Genomic DNA, 19,834 nt, shown 5'->3' on the forward strand with positions numbered 1-19,834 from the left:
AATACAGGCTCTAGTCTGCTCAGAGAAATCTTCCAGAGATTGAACTCTACAACAATGACAGACACTAGTGTTAGCACCTCACATTTCTAATGGTGAGGTGTCTGGCAGAGAGCTCAGAACCAGCTCATTGTGCCTTGCAGGGAAAGGGATTGTACGTTTGCAGCGAAGCCTTTAGCTTAGCTTGTAGCCGTGCTGGCTTCCTCCGCTTCTTAACTTAATAGTCCAAGAAAGAAATAGTAAAAGCCACACAAACGGTAAAGACCATTTCAGGGAGCCAGATTTTCACCGACAATGGTGGTGAAGACATGATTGTGAAGACATGATTGTAGGCTACTGCTGGCCGTCATCAAAGTACATCTGAAGTCATTATTTTGATTGAGATAGGCAGAAATTACATGTGTGTTGAAAGGGTGACTGGTTCAGATGAATGCTGAGCAGTTCAACTTCTTAGATGTCGTACCAAGATGTCTGTTCTATCAGAGGACTCGTTTTCCCTTGAATGTAAAACTGATTTACCCAAACAGAGAGCTGACCACATCAGTGTGTCCGTCAGCTCGTCAACTTACTGTCCGTCTCGCAGGCTGCCGTTCCATCATTGGGACAGAAGCGCGTCTCCACCTTCCTGCGTCCAATCTGCAGCTCGTGGGGGTCAGAGAGGTGGGCCCGGCACATGTAGCGCATCCTCTGCTCCTGACGAGCTCCACCTTGGGTCACATTCACAGGCATCCAGGGGGTCCACGGTGTGTTCCTCTTTACCTCTGGACATGCCTCCAGGTTACAGGCCTTGTACTCCTGGATGAGAAGGTGGCGGACGTCAGTGGGGTTAGTTCCCTTCATGATTTAAGACAAGACTACATGGGTGTAGCCACCGTGATGTCGCCCATTCAAAATCACCATCTTGGTTTACACCCGTCACCGTGGTGATTTTGGAGCCACAGATCCAGAGGTTGTTCTCTCATAGATTTCCATACAATCAGACCAACATGTCAGGTTACAACTTCATCTGAGTAGACTTACTATGTTATTTTTTGTAGCTCATGATTAAGATTAAAATTTTAATATTGAAATAAAAATGTTCATTCTTTTTTTTTCTTTTTTGAGCTTCATGTGGAGACTGTCCATTAGGGACAAAAATCATCCTGCATTTCTCACATAAAAAAACTAAATGTGACATTTTGTTTTGATTTCATTAACATTTAACCGACATTTTTTGTGAAATCGCTGTCACTGTGGTGACTCAAGCTGAGACATCAGAGGCCAGAGGACAAATCAAAAACGCGCTCTTTAACGTGTAATGTACCCGTCGCAGCTGTCATCATCACCTGCTCACCTTTATAATGACTTTGCCCTCACTTCATTCAGGCGTCGCTGTTCAGCCTCCAGCGTACAGAGGATCAACACGTATTGACATTTTCTGATAAAGCAACAGCTTGTCTCTGTTCAAAATATAATTTTCCTAATCCTTAAACTAATAAATGGTTGCTGACAAGCCTACAAGCTCTGTTACAGAGGCAGGGAGACGGATTCAGCTTGACAGATGCTCCTCTGCGTCTTTGTTTGTTTATCTGAGTGTGTATTTGCGTGTGTGTGTTTCCTACCAGTGCACATCCTGGGCAGCTGTTGCCATTCTCACAGGTGCGGACCCTGGAGTGGACGCCTCCCCCGCACTCTGTGCTGCACTTGGTCCAGGAGGCCCAAGGGGACCAGAAAATAGGCTGAGGACAGGCCACCCCTTCATTGCAGAACCTGTGGAGAGGAGGTGGGGGATTGTAGGAGAATTCATTATGACAAAAGCACAGTACAGTACTTCGGTCAGGAAAGTTATAATTGAGGCTTGACTCGTACTTGACCTACTCAAGATGTGATTGCCTCAAGACTTGACCTGAGATTTGAAAGCAACAATATTCAAGGCTCAAGTTCCGACCTTGTCAAAAAGCACAAAATAATAAAACCCAACAGCCCTTATCAGACATTATTTGTTCACTTCATTGACCTAGCTTATGTTTTCTTGATAGGCAATCTCTCTTTACTGTGCCCATAATGACTGTTGTGTTTAAAACCAGAGGCAGAGCATGATATGATGCTGAACAAAGAGCATGGTGAACAGTTGGGTGATCTCTGTTTTCCTTCTCTCTTCTTTTCAATTTGATTTAAATGGCAACTAGCAACTACATAATAATACAAACACAGATGATAGTAGTAAAGAATGAGGTGATGTTGGTGAAAGTGATGACAGTTATGACAACAGTGATCAAATCAGAAATGCAACAGTCTTGTTTAGCGGCGGCTGATGTGCAGGCTCCTGTCTAGTGACCAGCAGATGTTGGCTTCACCCCTGAGCGAGGCCAACAGGGGGGCTTTGAGGCAGGAAGGCATGACTGCCTGACCCAGAAATGATGGAAGGAATAAAAATGAATGATTCATAAAATAATAAGGATGATAACTGGAGAAATTAAACTGAAAAGATAAACAAATGAATAAATGAACAAACAAACCAGCATCACACCAGCTCCCCCCGTCTGGTTTGTGGTGCCCCACTGCGGCAACTCCCACATCCGACAGTAACAACATCCATTCATAATTCTAGCTACCTCCGGGCTGAAGCCAGCTCTCTTACCCCACGCTGCCATCCCTGAAACCTGCCCTCTGGTCCCCCCCACCCCCCCACCAGCCATGCTGGTGGGGGGGTGTCAGGGGCTTCGAGCCACAAATACTCATATCCTCCGTTTTCATCACTATCATCACTTATTATATATTATTCTGCGGTGTCTCCTTCTGTTCTTTCCTTTTCATTACTCATTACTCCCAGAGTGCATTGAACCTCCCACTTCAATGTGAATTATTGTACTGTCTCGTCTAGTTGTCCTAATGTCATGTTATATTACTATAGGATGAAAGCAAATGTCACACTTATCATTTGCACCATGTCTGTAACTTTTTAGTTTAGAGGCAGATGATATTTTAACCATTATTTGATTGGAAAGATGCATCTGACCATTGTAGTCTTCAGAGTTACTTTACTAACACACGTGGTAATCCTCACCTCTCGTCCCTGCTTGGCCCCACACACACGCGGCCGCCATGTCGGGGTGAGGGGTTGTTACAAGAACGCTGGCGCAGCTCAAAGCCTGTACCACAGGATGTGCTGCACTGTCCCCATGACGACCAGGGCGTCCAGCCTCCATTTCTATGGCAACAGACACATGGAAACCTATTAGGAGCCTATTTCACGATGGTTCAAAAACCTGCATAATTAGTCAGCAGTGCTTTTGATATTACTCTTTCACTGGGTTCTCTAATGCGAAAGGTAAAAAAGAAGCTGCATTTTGTCTTTGTCTAATCATTACTCTAATTGTGAGCTTCTGGAAACAAAAATGCAAACACACATTGGGAGCTTTTTCTGACTGGGAAACATTCATTCAATTTGCTTAAGTGCTTTGTTCCTGGGTTGCACTTCTCATGATTTAATTGCCTCTTTCTGCAAAAGCACAATTCAATTTTGACACCAAGGATTAAATCTGGCATAGCTATCTGGTAGGATGAAGGTGCCTAAGCTTTTTGTCTCTGCTCTGTTCTCTCTAACGCTGATTGGCCAATTCCCCCTGCAGACAGAGGTAGCGAAAGGTGTCATGAGGAGAACCTGGTTGTCACCTACGTTTTGTAATAAGATTCCTCACGTTAAGGATCATGGTTATGTTCTGTCAGTGTGTAAATTGTGCCCTGAGGTGGATGCTTCAAAGTCAATCCAGATATTGCTGCTACAAAAGCAGAGTTTAAGAAAAGATGTTAGAGTTCCCCTGATTCTAGACCGGGTTCTTTTGCAAACTTACAGGATTAATGTGCTGAATGAATGTCCAGTGTAACAAGAATACATTATTAGCTCGGCCAAAATCTTATTATCATAAATTATTTTGAAGCTAATATGCTGCACTAGACTGAGGGCACTTATTTTAAAGCACCTTTCAAACACTGAGAAGTGTTAACATAAGGCAAAGAAATGTAATGAAGAGAACGCAAGAGAACACAATGAAGAGGAAAAATAAAATCAATTCCTACTGAAGTAGAATTAAATGGATTAAGATACAAATAAACAAACACAAATAACAGACAAAGAATATATTTTAAATACACTTCTATTGCACAAAAAATAAGATAAGGCCAACACTGAATAGAGGAAAAGTGCAGGAGTAAAATTAATAAACTGCATAGTCACTGAAAGCAGCCTCACTGTGTTTTGGTTATGACCTGAGGTACAACAGACTGACTGCTTCCTAAAGATCTAAGGGACCTATTGAGTTTATATTCTTCAAGCATACCAGAAATGTATTTTGCCGTGAGGCTGTTAAGTAATTTATAAACTAGCACTTTAGAATCTATTCTTTAACCAACTAGGAACCAGTAGAAAGATTTCAGGACGGGATTTAATGGACTCCGTCCTCCTGGTTCTTTTTCAAACTCATTTCTGAATGCGCTGAAGCTTTCACTTCATTTTAGGAAGAGACTGTTGCAATAATTCACTATAATTCCTCCATGTTAGCAAATATAATGTTTTCTTTCTTGTCTTTTTGACATTGATGGAGAACATCTTTCCAGCTAGCAAGTTTATAGTCACATTGTAGTCATATTATTATTATTATTATTCCTACTATTTGATTGGAGAAGTCAAACATTTATTGTATTAAATATGTCTACAAATACATAATCTGGATTATTACATGTGATGGTGATGTTGTTTCATTATCATCATCAGTATAAAAATCAATCTCTTTCTCTCCCTACCGAGAGCAGTTGGAGACTTCGATGGTGGGACCCTCGCAGTTTTTGCCTCCACATCGAGGGGCGGGGCTGTCACAGGACCTGGAGCGGCACAAACAGGAGCTCACACCATCCACGCCGTCATCGTTGTTGCAGGGTTGCCATGGCGCCCAGGGTCCAAAGCCACCATTGGTGGTTTGGTTCCGCAGCTGGAAAACAGATGACGGTCGTGACGAGAGGGAGATCAGGTGAGCAAGTATCAGCCCGGGTTATTAAACCATCTGCAACGTGTCAGCGACTACTCAGAGAATAAAGCAGAGGTGGATTTAGAGTGCAGGACTTAACGCTGCTAGACAGGACTTTTACTAAGATGTGTGTTTTCAGAGGATTATAGGAGAATAAATTTACTGCATTTATCTTCCTCTGGGCCTGTACACGGTCCTGTCTTACACAACCCACACTGAGAGGTTGTTAGTCATGTTTGATGCCAACAACTGCGACATGTGAAAGGTGACATTAACAGGACGCCTTAGACTGGCGGCCCCATGAGGACTGATGTGACGCCTCGTTAGCCTTTCGTACAGCACATGCTGCGGTGATGTTCCTCTTACCGGACAAACGGTGATGTTCTGCTTCCACTGGCTCATGTTGGAGCTGTCCTCCAGTGTGGTGCATCTGCGCTGCCTGAAGTCCCAGCCACAGTAAGGATCCCTCGCCTCCAAACACAGGCTGCAGGGGACAGGAGAGGGGAAGAGGGAGGAAGACTGGGTTATCACCAAAGTGAGTAGTTTGCTAAGTACAGACATAGCATGTTGATAAATCTGTCCCTGGACAGATATGACAGTTATTATAAAATAGCAAGGCATCTTCCACAAGAGGTGCATATGTGACAACACCTGAATTACCTGAATCTGTGTCAGGAAGCATGAAAAAGAGCTCTTTATACCTGAGAGAGAAGATTTTTTTTGGTTTTTCACATGTGTTGAACTGACACAAAGGCAAAGCTACCGTTGCCATGAACACTGTAGGCTGGGACCAGACTCAGTTTAAGATAAACTGACGCCTTTAAGAGAGTTTACGTGCTTTTGATGTGACTAGAAATAGAAACACGTGAAATAATAATTAAAAGAATGTGAATGCTAGAAAAACCCGGAAAAGAGGAGTTAATAGAATAAAGCCAGCGTTAATAGCCAGAGCAGCACTGTGACTAAACCGTATCCAAACACACTGGCCTCAGACCTACTGTACTATACATGCATTATAAATAACTCTGTAAGATGACAGAATCTGACTTTGCTGCCTCGTTCCTCCCTCAACTCTCACACAAACAGCACTATACACGGTACATCACCCAAACAGTGATTAAATATTTGTAAGCTCCTCCAGTAAAACAGAGGCTTAATGACGGCTAATTAAATCTAAAGCTGTTAATGACGAGGCTAAGCCGCCAGAGCTGATCTGGATGCCTCAGGAACGAAGGATAAAGGCATCAACTGAATAACTCCCGTCTCTCAAAGACTCCCCTGCACTTCCTGCCTCCATTCCTCCCCTTCCTATCCTCCCTCACGCTCATCCTACTCCCTCTCCTTCTCGCCTCCTTCATCACGGTATTGCCTCCTCTCTCTGCATTCAGCCGAAAGGAGAGAAACTTGTTGTACTTGTCTGTCCTGGCACAGGCCTTCATGGTTTATTTGAAGAGCCCTGTAGTGTTTTAGTCTAGAGGTTGAGGAATCTCCAAGTGTTGATACAGCACTCTCTGCCAGGTCTGGGGCTCCGCTGTGAACCCGGGGTCGGCTTGGATCCAATAGAGTCATTACTGCTTAGCCAGCACATCAGAGGTGACCCCCACAGACAAAGAGCGACTGAGCACAGGAGGGAAAAGACGAGAGAGGCGGAGAGAGAAAGGCCGTCTTCTCTGGTGATCTGTGGCACAGCTGGAAGAGGACGACTCGCCTCGAGAGCGAGGCGCGCTCACCGCTAACCTCCCTGTGTGTCATTTTAATTAAGCGACACCATTACAGCGATGCCGGATGCAATCTCCAATAGAGATGAAATAATAATCATAACGAGGTCAGCCACAAATTCACAGTTCAGTGAACCTGATAGTTCATTTGAGAGGGCGGAGGGAGGAGCGTGGTGCCATTTTGGCCCAAGGTCGACTACATTACATCTGTGATGGCTTTGATGTGTGGCATTGCATCGTCATTGTGGCTGAAGAATTCTCATTTAGCTGTCTGATTACTAACACGCTCGCCTCCAACACACACACGCACCGCTACCGAGATCAGCTAAGCGGAACAATTAATAAGTGCACATTTCAAGGATGGAATAAATAATGCTATATGAAAGGGATAGGTGGGAGAGATTTTAGGCCTAATTAGCTGTGGGTAAAGTGTGCTGAGAGGCAGGCTGGGAGGCTTCTGACCTCGGGGAAAAACACAGTTAGTTCTGGATTCACCCTGTTTGCATTAATTTAGAGAGAAAATATTGTCAAAGAAAATTGTCAGTGAAAAAGATGACTCCAGCTAGACTGAGTCGTTCCTGCTGTAAGCTCCTGAGAGCAGAAAAATGTCAGATGGAAAAAAAAAAATGCTGACAAACTGATTGTAGTGCAGGTGAGGATGGGAGTTAATGCTGCGAGGTAAGATATTCACATAGCTGCAGGCACACGTGTGTGTGTGTGTGTGTGTGCTCACAAGAACACAAACATCTAATCCACAAGGTGCTATGCTAATAAATTATCTGCTTCAATCTGCCCACAAATATGCATACCCATTTGAATTCAGCACTGGCCAAAAGTATGTGGACACAGTTAGAGTTGTTTTTCCTGGTTTGGTCTCCATTTGTTCCAGTTAATTCCAAATCTTAATGCTACAGCATATAAACTGGATTTCATCATGTAGTTTCACCGAGATTAAGATCCATTTTTAAGAGAAGCCTGTGGACAAGATACCATACAGATTAAACATGCTGATTCAAGAGGTGGATCCAGGTTAATGGATCCAATGCCTTTACTCCTGTTATAGCAGGAGATTAGTGCTCATGGTTTTGGAGACATCACATTATATAGGAGTGTAATGTCCAGGTGTCCACTAACGTCTAATCAGGTTTTGAGTTTGAATAGTTGTGTGCTCACTGTGGAAAAAACACCAAAGACAACAAAACTAACAAAACCCAAGAAGTCAGTATGCATACTAGAACTGCTTGATAGATTTAGAGTGCTTTAGGTGGACACTGCTGCCCCACAATGCAATGCACAAAGAAAACAGAGGAGCTGCTCACAGCTGCAAAGAATTAAAACAAATTGCAGATAATGATGAGACAACTGAAGGGAGATGTTGGAAAACAAAAAACGGTGATGAATCGTTGGCAAAACTTTTTCCTCTGTGTTTGTGAAGTTTAATTGACAGCGGCATTTCCAAATGTGCAGTTAGGTTGACATCAACACATTTTCTTTGCTATTGCGACACAGCGCAGCTTTGCAGCCTCAGTGTTTTCCTTCACCAGGGTCCATTTAATAAACGAGGATTTATTATTGGAGGAAAAAAAAAAAGAGGGCGTACCCAGGCATTCATCTCCCTCTCTGACCTTTCTGCAGCTGCATAAAACACTAGCCAAGTGCTTTCAGTACCTTCCTGTCTTGACGGCTTACAGTTTTTTTAAAAAAGGACTGCTGTAAAAGTCAATTAGAGGCAGTAGATTGGGCTGTGTGATAGGGAATACAAAAGCTAATTTCTGTAACAAGCAGTGAAGAGGGAAGTCAGTGTGTACAGGAGACTGCAGATACAGATGTGAGGCATCTAAACTATACCAGAGTGTTTCCCAAATCTCCCCGTCTGTGTTCACTGTAAGGGTGTGTCTTTGTGGGTGTGCCACCATGTGTGAGAGCATCGCCAGTCTGCAGGGCACTGTCTGATATTTAATTTAGCAGTGTGCATACCCAGTGGCACACTATATCAAAACAGAGATCCGTGGAACAAGGCCTGTTAAATTTTAAACAGACCGAGCAGCAAAACCCACCAGCCTATATAACAATATGTCTGGACGAGTGGCATTGGAAGATAAATCTGCCAGATTCTCTCCGTGGGAGTGTAATTGGCATTTTAAATCGTTTGTGAATGCTGTAAAAACCAGTGTCTCCTTTTATTACAGGCCCTTTAACAACTAGACATAAAAACAATAGTTCACCTCGCCTTTAATGGCAGGCCGTCAGTGTTTAATTGCGATTATGATCACCAGAGCTGATAAATTATGGAATGGAATCAGCCATTATTAGCTGTAGCGCTGACACTTTGGGAATACGTTAGCAAAGACTGTCTGGAGGGTCTGACTCAGTTAAACATATGTCTGCGTACGCCGGCCTCTCTCCATCTCTCCACACGAGCTTTGTCATTTTTCGCAGCCGCTCTCAGGAGACCACCACTGACAGGCTCTTGCTCCTCATCCACTCTCCAGGGGAGAGAGCCTGTCCCTGGGGTTGTTTCCCCCCGCTGCGGTGGGCTGAGCTAGCCATTCAGGAAGTTTTCTCATGATGAATGGGAAACACAGAGAACTCCTGCTAGCACTCAGCGCTAATACATCCAATTAGGCCCAGTTGGAGCCAGGCTGAAGACTGATGTTGCCGGGTCCAAAAAAATCAGGAAAACAAAAGTGAGATGGCTGTCTGCCAAGAAATGCCTGCTGTCTTCCATGTACAATTTTAGCCCCTGGTGAATAGAAAGGAGCTGCATCATCACAGAGAAACAATGGGGAGGCATAGACAGGCTACAAGACAGACAGAGAGAGAGAGAGAGAGAGAGAGACAAGACAAGAAAATGTAAATATATTCCAAGGCAGGGTAATGGATGGCAGAAAGATGGTAAATGGATGAAACTGAGAGACGGGGAAGACACAAGAACCTGACATAGTGCAATGAGATGGACAATACTAATGTGGACAGAAATAACACAGGCCTTGAAAACAAAAATCTAACAAAGTGGGCTGCAGCCTATCTGAGCTCACATTAGGCAAGAGGCAGGTTACACTCCTGACAGCAGGGCTGCCATCTTTAGAAGCCGTGCACACCCACATTCACACCAAAGCACCATCGTGCCCCCCTGCTTCTTGACCCCCTCATTAACCAGCTTTCAACATTTCTAACCAGCTAAAGTCATGAGTAAGTAACACTTGAGATCTGTATTTAAGACAAAAGCACTGCAGCACTGATTAATGTTCACAACCTGTTGATAGAACGTAAAACTACATTTCTCACAACTCACTTTCTCCAAATACTGGATGTCCTGATAACATGATAAACACGAGCCTCACATCCCAACAACAGAAACTGGGATGACACAGTCATCTGGATGGTTTTTCTAGGCTCACTCTGCTGATCTTGTTGAAATCTAAAAACTCACAGTCCATTCGCAGAGTCCAAACCACCCAGAACCATATACAATCTCATCTTGTGTTAAATGAATATCATCTTTCAGGACTCAGAGCTCTGTAGCGTGGTTGGTTACAGAGCGGTATGTTGGCTCTTTGGTTGAATACAGACACCAGCTGAAGGTTTCATTTTAGTTTTTCATCAATTTACTCACAGAATTAACATTTGTCAGCTGCAGCTCATATAATCTGCTGCCAGTGGTGTTTGTAAAAACCTCTGAGCTTGGCAAATCCAGGTGGCCTCATAGCCATGCAGGCGTTTTTATTTTACAACCTTCTTACACGAAAAGGGAACAGAGTAGTTTGACTTTGGCAGCACGAAGGGGATGTAAAAAGGTAGCAAGCTGGAGGTTAAGACATAGTGCTGGTCCAAATCAAGACTGAAAGAAAGAGGAGGTGAGAGAGCAATAGAGACAGAAACAGAGACAGAGACAAAGAACAAAATGATTACTCTAAGCTGCAGCCAGAACAAAGCCTGTAATAAAAGTAACAGCATTGTGGAGCAGTAATAAATACATCCACTGTGTGAACACCATCTCTCTCTTTCTCTGTCAGTCCTTGGCTGGTGAAGTGTTCCTCTGATTGGTCATACAGGCTTAGCAGCAGTGAGCTCTAGAGGCCTGCTGACAGGCTGGCAGCCACAGCCGACAGTAAATTGGGTTTGCAGTGGATGGGCCTGTGAGCTCCTCTCACACACAGACAGACAGGGATGTCCATACCACCATATAGGGGTCCTATAAGAGCTGATGCTAAAGTATAAAGAAAACTGCACTGCAACATGTCATATACATTGGGTTTAACAAGCAGCCACCAAACAGACTGTGGCAGGGATGCTAATGGTCAGTGGTTTTCCTCGATGGCCACTTAGTGGTTTCCCGATGTTGTTTTAAACTCCTACTGCAGGCAGGCTGAGCTGCCTTGGCCTCATGACTGCTGCCAGGTCACTGTTAATCACACACACACACACACACACACACAACCACACACTCATAGACACAGTGCAAACTCAACCACAGCCCCTCAGGCAGACATATAACTATCACCAGCAGTACAATTGTACCTCTTGTAATAAAACGTAATGTTTATGTAAGCAGATGTGTGAGCGGTGGTTTGGATGCAGGAATAGAGCTGCTACAGAAAGCCTGATTTGTTCCGTTTCATCCTCCTCACCATTATCCTCCTCATTTATTCAGCGTTTCCTCCTTTGCCTCCTCCTTGTAGTTATTTCTGTTTCCATATTTTTTTTCTTATCTTTTTCTTTCTCAGACTCTCTTCTCTTTCTGCTCAACACCAACTGGGAAAACAAGCAAACAAAGCTGCAAACTCCCTCAGTTTTAAACCAGCGTTCCCTGTCTGATACCTTCAGTTTTGACAAATGACAGCCAACCAATCCAGTGCAGACAAGTTGTGCACTTACTTTCAAAGATGTCTTTTTGTAGGGGGTGTTCTGAGACCAGTAGTTACATCCTGTATTTGGCAGTGTGGTCTACCTTTCTTACCTCAGTGGAGGGGAAAAAAGAGATGTATGCAACATTGCAGCTAAGCTAGCAAGCTGCTGCAGCCAAAATAAATCACTTCACTAGCAGAGCGAGATAGAGAGATAGGGGCTGGGTGGAGGACAGAGTGGTGCCGTTAGCCAGAGGTGCCAATTGGCCTGGTCAAATATAATTACCACAAATAGAGGACAAACACACAGGCATGTGCGCACACACACACACACACACACACACACACACAATGCCACACAAGCTGCAGCATTTGTCTGCGAGCTATAACTAAAAGCCTGCAAATCACCGACTGCTGAAAAGGTTTAGCTGCTTAACAAAAAAGCACTTCAGTTAACGATGATGATGTAAATATTATTCTACTTTCAGGGCTGGCCAGAGTTGCCTGTATGGATCAATAACTAAGCAAAGTTGAACATTAAAAGCACTTAAATGTGACTGAGCGTTCAGACTGCAACAACTGTCCACACAAACGTGTTCTGCTGCCGTAGCAAAGTGTAAAAGTCAATATTTTAACTTCATGTTTAAACAATTACATGCACATTTACAGTATGTGTGAAGCATTTCTGTAGTATAACTACTGCAAAGCCACAGTACATCAGCTACTCCATCACCAGCAGAATAATCTATAACAAATTGGATATGTTATGGCTTGTCCATAAATCATGTCTCTTCTTCTCTCTGCCGCTGTAACGCCCTCCACAGTACTGTAAATAGCACCATTCCTCATTGTTTATATGAATGCGTGTGTGAGGGTGAAAAGCAGCATGTGTGGCTGCAGATGAGCCGCTGTCAGCTATAAAGCCATCTATATTCAGCTGCCATTAGTGTGTAAATGGATGCACTGGCTGTATACGAGCGGGACAACCACACACAAAGCCAAGGCGATGAAGAGAATGTCCCATTCAGTCAGCAGTACAATGGCAGGGAGTGTGTTCAGACAAAGACTAGGACAGCAGGTGGGTCTTTTCCACGTAGTAACAGAACCCCCAGAGAGTTGGAAAGAGAAAGTAAAATAAAGAAAAAGTAGTTCGAGTGAGACCCAAGCTTTGTGGTAACACTTTACCCAATCCTTAGAGGATTTCATGTAGTTTTTTTTTGGTGTTATTGTGACGCTGAATGGATGAGTTGATTGCAACTTTTCCATGAAATTATGTTAATATTCTAGATAAATTGTTAATCTTGGAGTGTAATATTTATATATGCTGATACAGTGCCTGTGATACTCCAATTTTCCATGTTTGCACGCCTTGAATCAACATGTCATTAATGCAGACGTAGCACTTTGGGCGCAGGTTTAAGAGCCGTGTAATGACGAGCACAATCACTTTCTGGAGGGAGTTGAGGAAGCTGTTTTCTGAAAGTCTTAGCAAGCATTTTAGAGAAAGACCAACTCCTCAACAGATTCCAGTTGGTCAGTAATGTTGCCTCCTACTGTGTTCCTCCAGATCGGCAGCTTCAGACGTCATGCATAGGTGGAATCAAATGTTTTCCAGCCCTGTAACACACTTGGTTAAGTTCACAGTTGTCTCTGGTCAGTTATCGTGGCGAGAGTTGAATCTAGTTCAGCTCCGAGAGCCTCAAAGAATTCAGCCACAAGTGCTAACGTGTGCCACTCAAGCAGCACGGCGTTGTAGCAGAAGTGAAGAAGAAAGAAATTCTTCTTTGTGAGACTTGTTCCTCAGCTTGATACCCACCGTTTACACCAACACGGCTCTAAAGAAAAACTCTCATATTACACTTGTGTATCAGTTTTTCGACTGGTTGGTTAAATACAAAGATCGACGAAGTGTTGCACCATAAGCTCAGCAAACTTGGAATCTCCCCTTTTCGCCCAATAACTGAAGCACCCTTCAAATCTCTGTATCAATATCTATGAAACGGCTTCTTCTGCTCTGAGAGTGTGTGGTTGTGTGTAAACACTGCACACACCCCTCTTTGAAAACTCTCCGGCTTCACAAATGTGAGGGTTTCTGCTTTATATTAAAGGAAATTGAAAAGAGTTTTGGACTCTTGGTTGTAGAAAATGAGCCATTTTAATTCGTCGCCTTTGACTCGCTGATCAACAGATTAACTGCTAATGTAAACATCAGCTCAAGTCATATTCCATTTATCAACTACCCGCCTCCATTTTTTCCTTAATCTCCAGACTTAATGCCACCCATCTGCCCTTTTCCGCTGGCTTGAGTCCCTCCAGACGATCTCAGGTGTCACACTGACGGACAGGCTGACATCTGTGCTGAGCTGCAGCTCAGTTTGCCTTCAGCTGCAGCACGTGGAAAGATTGCAAGAGTGGGTGAGCCACAGAGGTGAGCAGAATATCGCAGATTGGATTAAAGACTGCCCCGTCCTACGTCACCCCCCCACCCCACTCCTTCCCCCTCTTTCTGGTGACCTTGGAGCCCACTCCTCTTATCGTTTCACCCCACTGTGTCTTAAATAGGACTGTGGCTGCTCCTTCGCATTTCTCTTGGCTTTCCTCTCCCGTTCTTTTCCTCTCTGTGTCTCTTCCTCTCATCTCGCATATCTCACCCACATCTTATTAAATGCAAAGGTTTCCCAAACTGTGTGAGTGTGTGTGTGTGTGTGTGTGCGCTCCCATGTGTCTAGGAGTTTGGATTTACTAGAAATAGCGAGCTGACTCATCAGGCAGTGCGCATATGAGAACTCATCCAAGCACCAACCCACACACAAATCGCACTGAGTAGACTGCCCTCCATACAGTATACAGACGTACACACACACACACACACACACACACACACACACACAGAGTGAAAAAGCACCAAGCCATTTGTATGCTAAAATGAAGTTGACTTTGAAGGACTGAGGTGGCCGGCAGAGGATCCTGATTGAGAGCACTGATGAGATACTGAAGTTGGACAAACAGCCAGTGAGCTTTTCTCCCCTCGCTCACCCTCGAGACGGGAGATTTTCACATGAATAACACTGAAGCTGGAGATGGCAGAGCAAGAGGCTTCTCTCTCTCTCTCTCTCTCTCTCTCTCTCTGTGTCTTTGTAGCTCTCTCACACAATCATGCCTTCAGAGAAACTTCTCTGGCAGTGTTCGAGGTAGCTTCACACACACTTTTTGTTTGTCCTGTGATTCAGACACAAACAAAAGGCAGAACAGTGCTCCCTCTGTATAACGCAGAACTTCATTACTGGAAAAAAAACCCACCATAACACATTAATTTCCTCTGGCGAGCAGATACCGCCCCAGCCATTTATTTGGTTCCATAAGGACTTTAATGATTATAGGCGAGGTCTTCCAGACATTAATCCTAGTTGAGGACAGATAATTACCTTCGATAGAGGACCAACCAGGTTAAAATGAATCCACTGCCAAAACACATAAAATGAACTATAAAATGTAGTCTTTGTATACCACAGAGCTGCCTCCAGAAAGTGAGGACTGTTGCAGTGAGTGGGCAGAACAGATTTGACAGAAACTGAGAGGAAAGAGAGAAGAGGAATGGAAAGCAAACAAATGTCCCCGCCAGAATCAGACCAGGGATGTTGCAGACGCAGTATGTTGTTAACCACGATACCACCAGATGCCTCATTAGAGCGCAGCCCAGGTCCATAATCCTGATCCAGGACCGTGATGCTACTTATCAAACCTGAAGCGCTGCGTTCCCTGCTGCCACTGGTGGCTAGAAGCTACGCTGCCACAATACTGATGGAGAGGCTCAGTGTGCAGTAATATACTTTAAGACCACATGAGCTGAATTCACATGCTCATCTTTGCAGAGTTTGGTCTTTCCTACTCTGACGTGTTTGAAGGCCTCACTGTTGTTGCACCAAACGTGACAATGATGCAGATAAAACACTATTTTCAACATTCTCTCCATATAAGATTACATTAATGGGTAACTTAGAGTTCCCATTGATAGCTGTGATATTCAGCGTGATCATCCTGAATGAAATTTTCCACTAGATGTAGAGATGTTGTGCACTACTCACGTCTCGGTTTTGTAGGTGGAGCACCTCTCCAGGGGAATCTTCAGGACTCGATTGTTGAGCCCGACGAAGAGCGACCTGTCGCTGTGCAGGATCTGCAAGCTCAGGATTGGTTCTCGCACCCCTAAGGGGAGAAGCTCCATCTCCTCAAGGTAACAACCTTGTAGATTCTTATTGGGCGTAGCCAGCGCCTTCAAGATGGTGCCATATTCTGATTGGATAGAAGCAAATTAAGATCTCCACATGATCTATTATATTGGGTATTTTTTGGCTTAATGAACGTGATGTGTGTGAAAAGAAGTGGCGGTGTTGTTCCTTTACCCACCTGTGCTGATGTACATGACATGGTAGAGCGTGTCCATGCCCTGAACAATGTCCACGACCAGGTTGGAGAAGCGAACGTCATCCTGCATGACCAGCGGGTCGACCGACTCCGGCTGGACCACGTCGTTCATCAGGTAGAGCCGCTGGGCGTCCTGGAGGCTGCGCTCAGTCAAACCCTCGTTGGGACCTTCGTCATCTATAGTGCCACACTGGAGAGGACAGGAGATGGTGTGAGGGTGTGAAAATGTGGTGCGAATGCAGGAAAATGAAGGAAGGCAGAAAGAGAGAAAAACCACACAATGGAGAAGTACCTCACACAACCCAGTCATTGTAATTACAGAGTCAATAGTCCGTTGCTGATGAGATTGTTTCAGTTCTTAATTCTGTTCTCATAAATTGTGACTTTTTCGGGGCAGTAAAACTATAGTGTGATTGTGATGTGACTCAGCATCAACACAAAAATTTAATGAGACACTGCAGGAGAATAAATATGAAATGACAGCTTTCTGCAAGCTTTGTTTGTGTTGCAGAGCTTAGCTGTGGATTGCAGCTTCTGCTCGTTCTTGGGGCTTAAAATGAGAGATTGATTTGTTGGCAGATTCTGTTTTTGGATGATGTTTGGAGCTTTTGGTAATTAGTAAGTATGATAATGATTTTTTCAATTTTACAAGTTATGTCATATCTATGTTATTCGTTATCTGATATCTGCATTATAGTCTCTTTTTTCATAATGTATTTCTCTTGTGAAGTAATGACCCTACAGCATCTTGGAGATTGTTTTGTAACCAAACATTAATTTGGTCATAATAAGGGTTTGACAAACCGCTGTGACAGTTTTTATGTTATTCAGAGATAATCAGAGCATGTAATAAGTTCAAGGCAGCATACAAATTAGTTTAGGAATCTCTCAGGACCTCAGAAACCCCCTGCTGGTGGCCATTTCTGACCATAATCTGTGTTAGTGTTAGAACCAGTTAGATACACATGAAGTAGAAAGCGCTTTCGTAACATTTTTCTTTTCCCCAATTACTGTGTTTAAGGCAACCGTAACACTTCCAAACAGGCTGTGTAGAGCTGCTAGCAAGCTCTCAACACCAAATGGTTTTAGATACTAGATTAGAGATGATTCACTTTTGCTAATTTAATCTTTATTTAATTTTTGCATTTTAGTGATGCAGTGTGGGGGAGTGAACCGCCTGAGAAGACGAGTTCTTGCAAAAAAGAAGTAATTTCCACCTGTAATTGGACTGGACTGAGCTGTTGTGTCTTATCCAAATGCAGCGACAGAGAAGGACAGAGATTCTAAACACAAATGTCAAACTTAAAAAAACACATACATCATGTAAAATATGGTGATTTGGCCACAGTCAGCCAGCTGAGCTTTGTCGAGACTATTGTGAACTGGTGTGAGATTCGTCTGGATGTGAGTTAAACTAACCTGGAAGTTGTGGATGGGGTTGGGCGTGGGTAGCCAGGTGGAGCGGGGGTTCTCCTGGGAGCGGAAGGGCCCGTTGAAGGCCTGGGTGATGGCGCTCAGGTTGAAGGCACACACGGCAGATGCTGCAATACTGTTGCTTTATAGAGAGATGAACAGGGAAGACAAGACAGCAAGGGGGAGATAACAGGGAGAGAGAGGGAGAGAGAGAGTAACAAAAAACTTTTAACAATAATATTCATAACAGTTTACATGTTGGCAGTAAACGTGAAGCCGTATTAGAAATCAGCAGCAGCCAGCTGTGTAATAAAGCCATTCTGCAACGCGCTCCATCCTCTTAATGGAAGTCCTATCATTTATACCTGCGCTAAACAGGCGCTACATTGCTGGCTCGCTTTTGCTGGAGGCTAAGCTATGCTATCAGCAGTGCACAGTGAATGGGGACAGTATTAAGCCCAGGATATGGGAGGCAGTCGCACAGATTATGTGCAGCCACACACACACAGCCACCTCGCAGGTGTCACATACGAGCGTAAACCCCGGCTAAACTGCCAGTGTGAGTAAAGTTATTATCGGGATGCTCTTCGGCCATAATGTGCTGCAAGGTAATGAGTTTCTTAACTGCCTGCTACTGCTGACTTTTTTTTTTTTATCCCCTTTCCCATACACCCACACTCAGAGTTTTTACTACCCAGTGAACAGCCAGCTGCCTTGGCATAGCTTGTGGGATGCTGATAAACCATCAGTTAGAAGATAGTGAGTGATAATATTATAGTGGGAGAGTGAGACAGAGGGAGAGAGGGAAAGAAAGAAAGACTTTTGTTACGACTTCGTGTAGCTTTGTGAGCCGTTTTGCGACCTCAGGTTTGCCAAATCCTTTTGATGAGGCTTTAATGTTTGGTTATCATTCCTGGAGCGACTTCTGCTCGGTTCTCGTTCCCTGTATTTTAATTTTCTAATGACACAGTCACACATGAGCTAGACCTGCCATGTTCATTTACGGTTACTGCAGTGGGCGGCTGTGACAGTCCGCACTGAACCCCAAATTGCTCCTGAAGCACAGCTCCTGTGTGAATGGCTAGTTCCCTCCTGGTGGCAGAGTTGGCAACCTCCCATTAGTGTATGAATGGTGTGCGAATGGGTGAATGTGAATGTGGTGTTAAAGGGCTTTGAGTACAGTCCATTTACCATTTACTCAGAAATGTCAGCGGTTGACAGGTCACTGCCACTATACATGCTTTAGAACAGTTTTTAAGAAAGAGAAAAAACTCTTAAGCAATTTGAGATAGTGTGGCCTTTTACCTGTCTGTCATGTATGGATGTCTGCACATCCATGGTAGAGTTACCAGCAGTCTGGAGACAATCTGACTTTGGTATTTTATTTTACGTATTAACAGTTATCATTGTTATATGTTGAGTTTTTGGCACTAAAATCAAGCTTTGGATGATGCAAACAGGAAGTGTGATTTGCCATAGTTAGCTGTATGTTACAACTTTGGCAAAGCTACACCGTTACAAGTCCTACTGAACCAGCTGTCAGCAGTTTCTGTTTACTATTGACACTCACATCACTGGGTTACTTTTATAAGAGAGGAAAAAGTGAATTTAGTGGATGAATTTAGTAAGGAGCACCTCTTTATATGCTTTTAACAGATTTATGGAGTGCAGGGAGGTTTATTCTTTGGGAATAATGTTGCTTCAGTAGCAGCACTGTGTGTCTGACAGCTGTCTGTTCTGGTTTGGCTGATTTATGACACAAAATGCATCAACCAAAAGTCTTGTACGCTTAGAGGAGACAAATTCTTTATTCTGTTGCTCTACAGATTGTCCGGGAGAATATCCCTCTCGCCAGGCTCCAAAGTGGTTCGGACCAATCAGCGTACGCTATGGGCGGGGTTTAGGTGTGACCACCTGTCCTAGCCTGTGTTGGTCAGTGATGGACAGATGGTTCATCCAATTAAGTTTTTATTTTTAGACGTCGTCCGTAAAACAAACAGGTTTTACGGACGACTTCCCAGATGGTTCTGTGTAACAAACCATCTGGCAAGTCAAGTTAGACCGTCCTCCTCTGGGTCTAATATCCTTATTTATACCTCTAAGATAAGTTCCTAAGCCCACCTGAGAAATCTCTGATTGCTTTTGTTGGGTTTTTTTTTTTCAACACTACTTTCTCAGAGATCCAGCTGAGAATTGTGAGAAAGCTAATATGTTTTGTCATAACGGCAAAGGGCCGCGCAGCTCCAAATGAGCTCTGGCTGAACACAGAGGGAGGCCAAACAGGTGGCTTACTGACTGTACTGCAGGCTGATGAAGAGAGGAGCCTCCAGACTACAGTGAAAGGACCTTCTCTCTTTTCTCTCCGGTGGAGACCAAGTGTGTGAGGGAGGGGCGGAGGGAGGGCTGTGGTGAACCGGCAGTAACCAAACCC

General features: G+C 44.0%; 1 protein-coding gene across 1 annotated transcript in view; it reads right to left on the reverse strand.

Moving 5' to 3' along the window:
* The window catches only part of sema5ba (sema domain, seven thrombospondin repeats (type 1 and type 1-like), transmembrane domain (TM) and short cytoplasmic domain, (semaphorin) 5Ba), a 147,702-nt gene that overhangs the window by 16,056 nt on the left and 111,812 nt on the right, over positions 1-19,834 (reverse strand). The window contains exons 9-16 of the mRNA XM_070837589.1: positions 17,410-17,545; positions 15,973-16,180; positions 15,651-15,858; positions 5,367-5,484; positions 4,780-4,964; positions 3,044-3,187; positions 1,599-1,746; positions 567-792 (exon numbers count right to left, since the gene is read on the reverse strand). Coding sequence (XP_070693690.1) covers positions 567-792; positions 1,599-1,746; positions 3,044-3,187; positions 4,780-4,964; positions 5,367-5,484; positions 15,651-15,858; positions 15,973-16,180; positions 17,410-17,545 — 1,373 coding nt within the window. The remainder of the gene's footprint in view (positions 1-566; positions 793-1,598; positions 1,747-3,043; positions 3,188-4,779; positions 4,965-5,366; positions 5,485-15,650; positions 15,859-15,972; positions 16,181-17,409; positions 17,546-19,834) is intronic.

The sequence above is a fragment of the Pempheris klunzingeri genome, chromosome 10 (assembly GCF_042242105.1).
Source record: "Pempheris klunzingeri isolate RE-2024b chromosome 10, fPemKlu1.hap1, whole genome shotgun sequence".
Lineage (NCBI taxonomy): Eukaryota > Metazoa > Chordata > Actinopteri > Acropomatiformes > Pempheridae > Pempheris > Pempheris klunzingeri.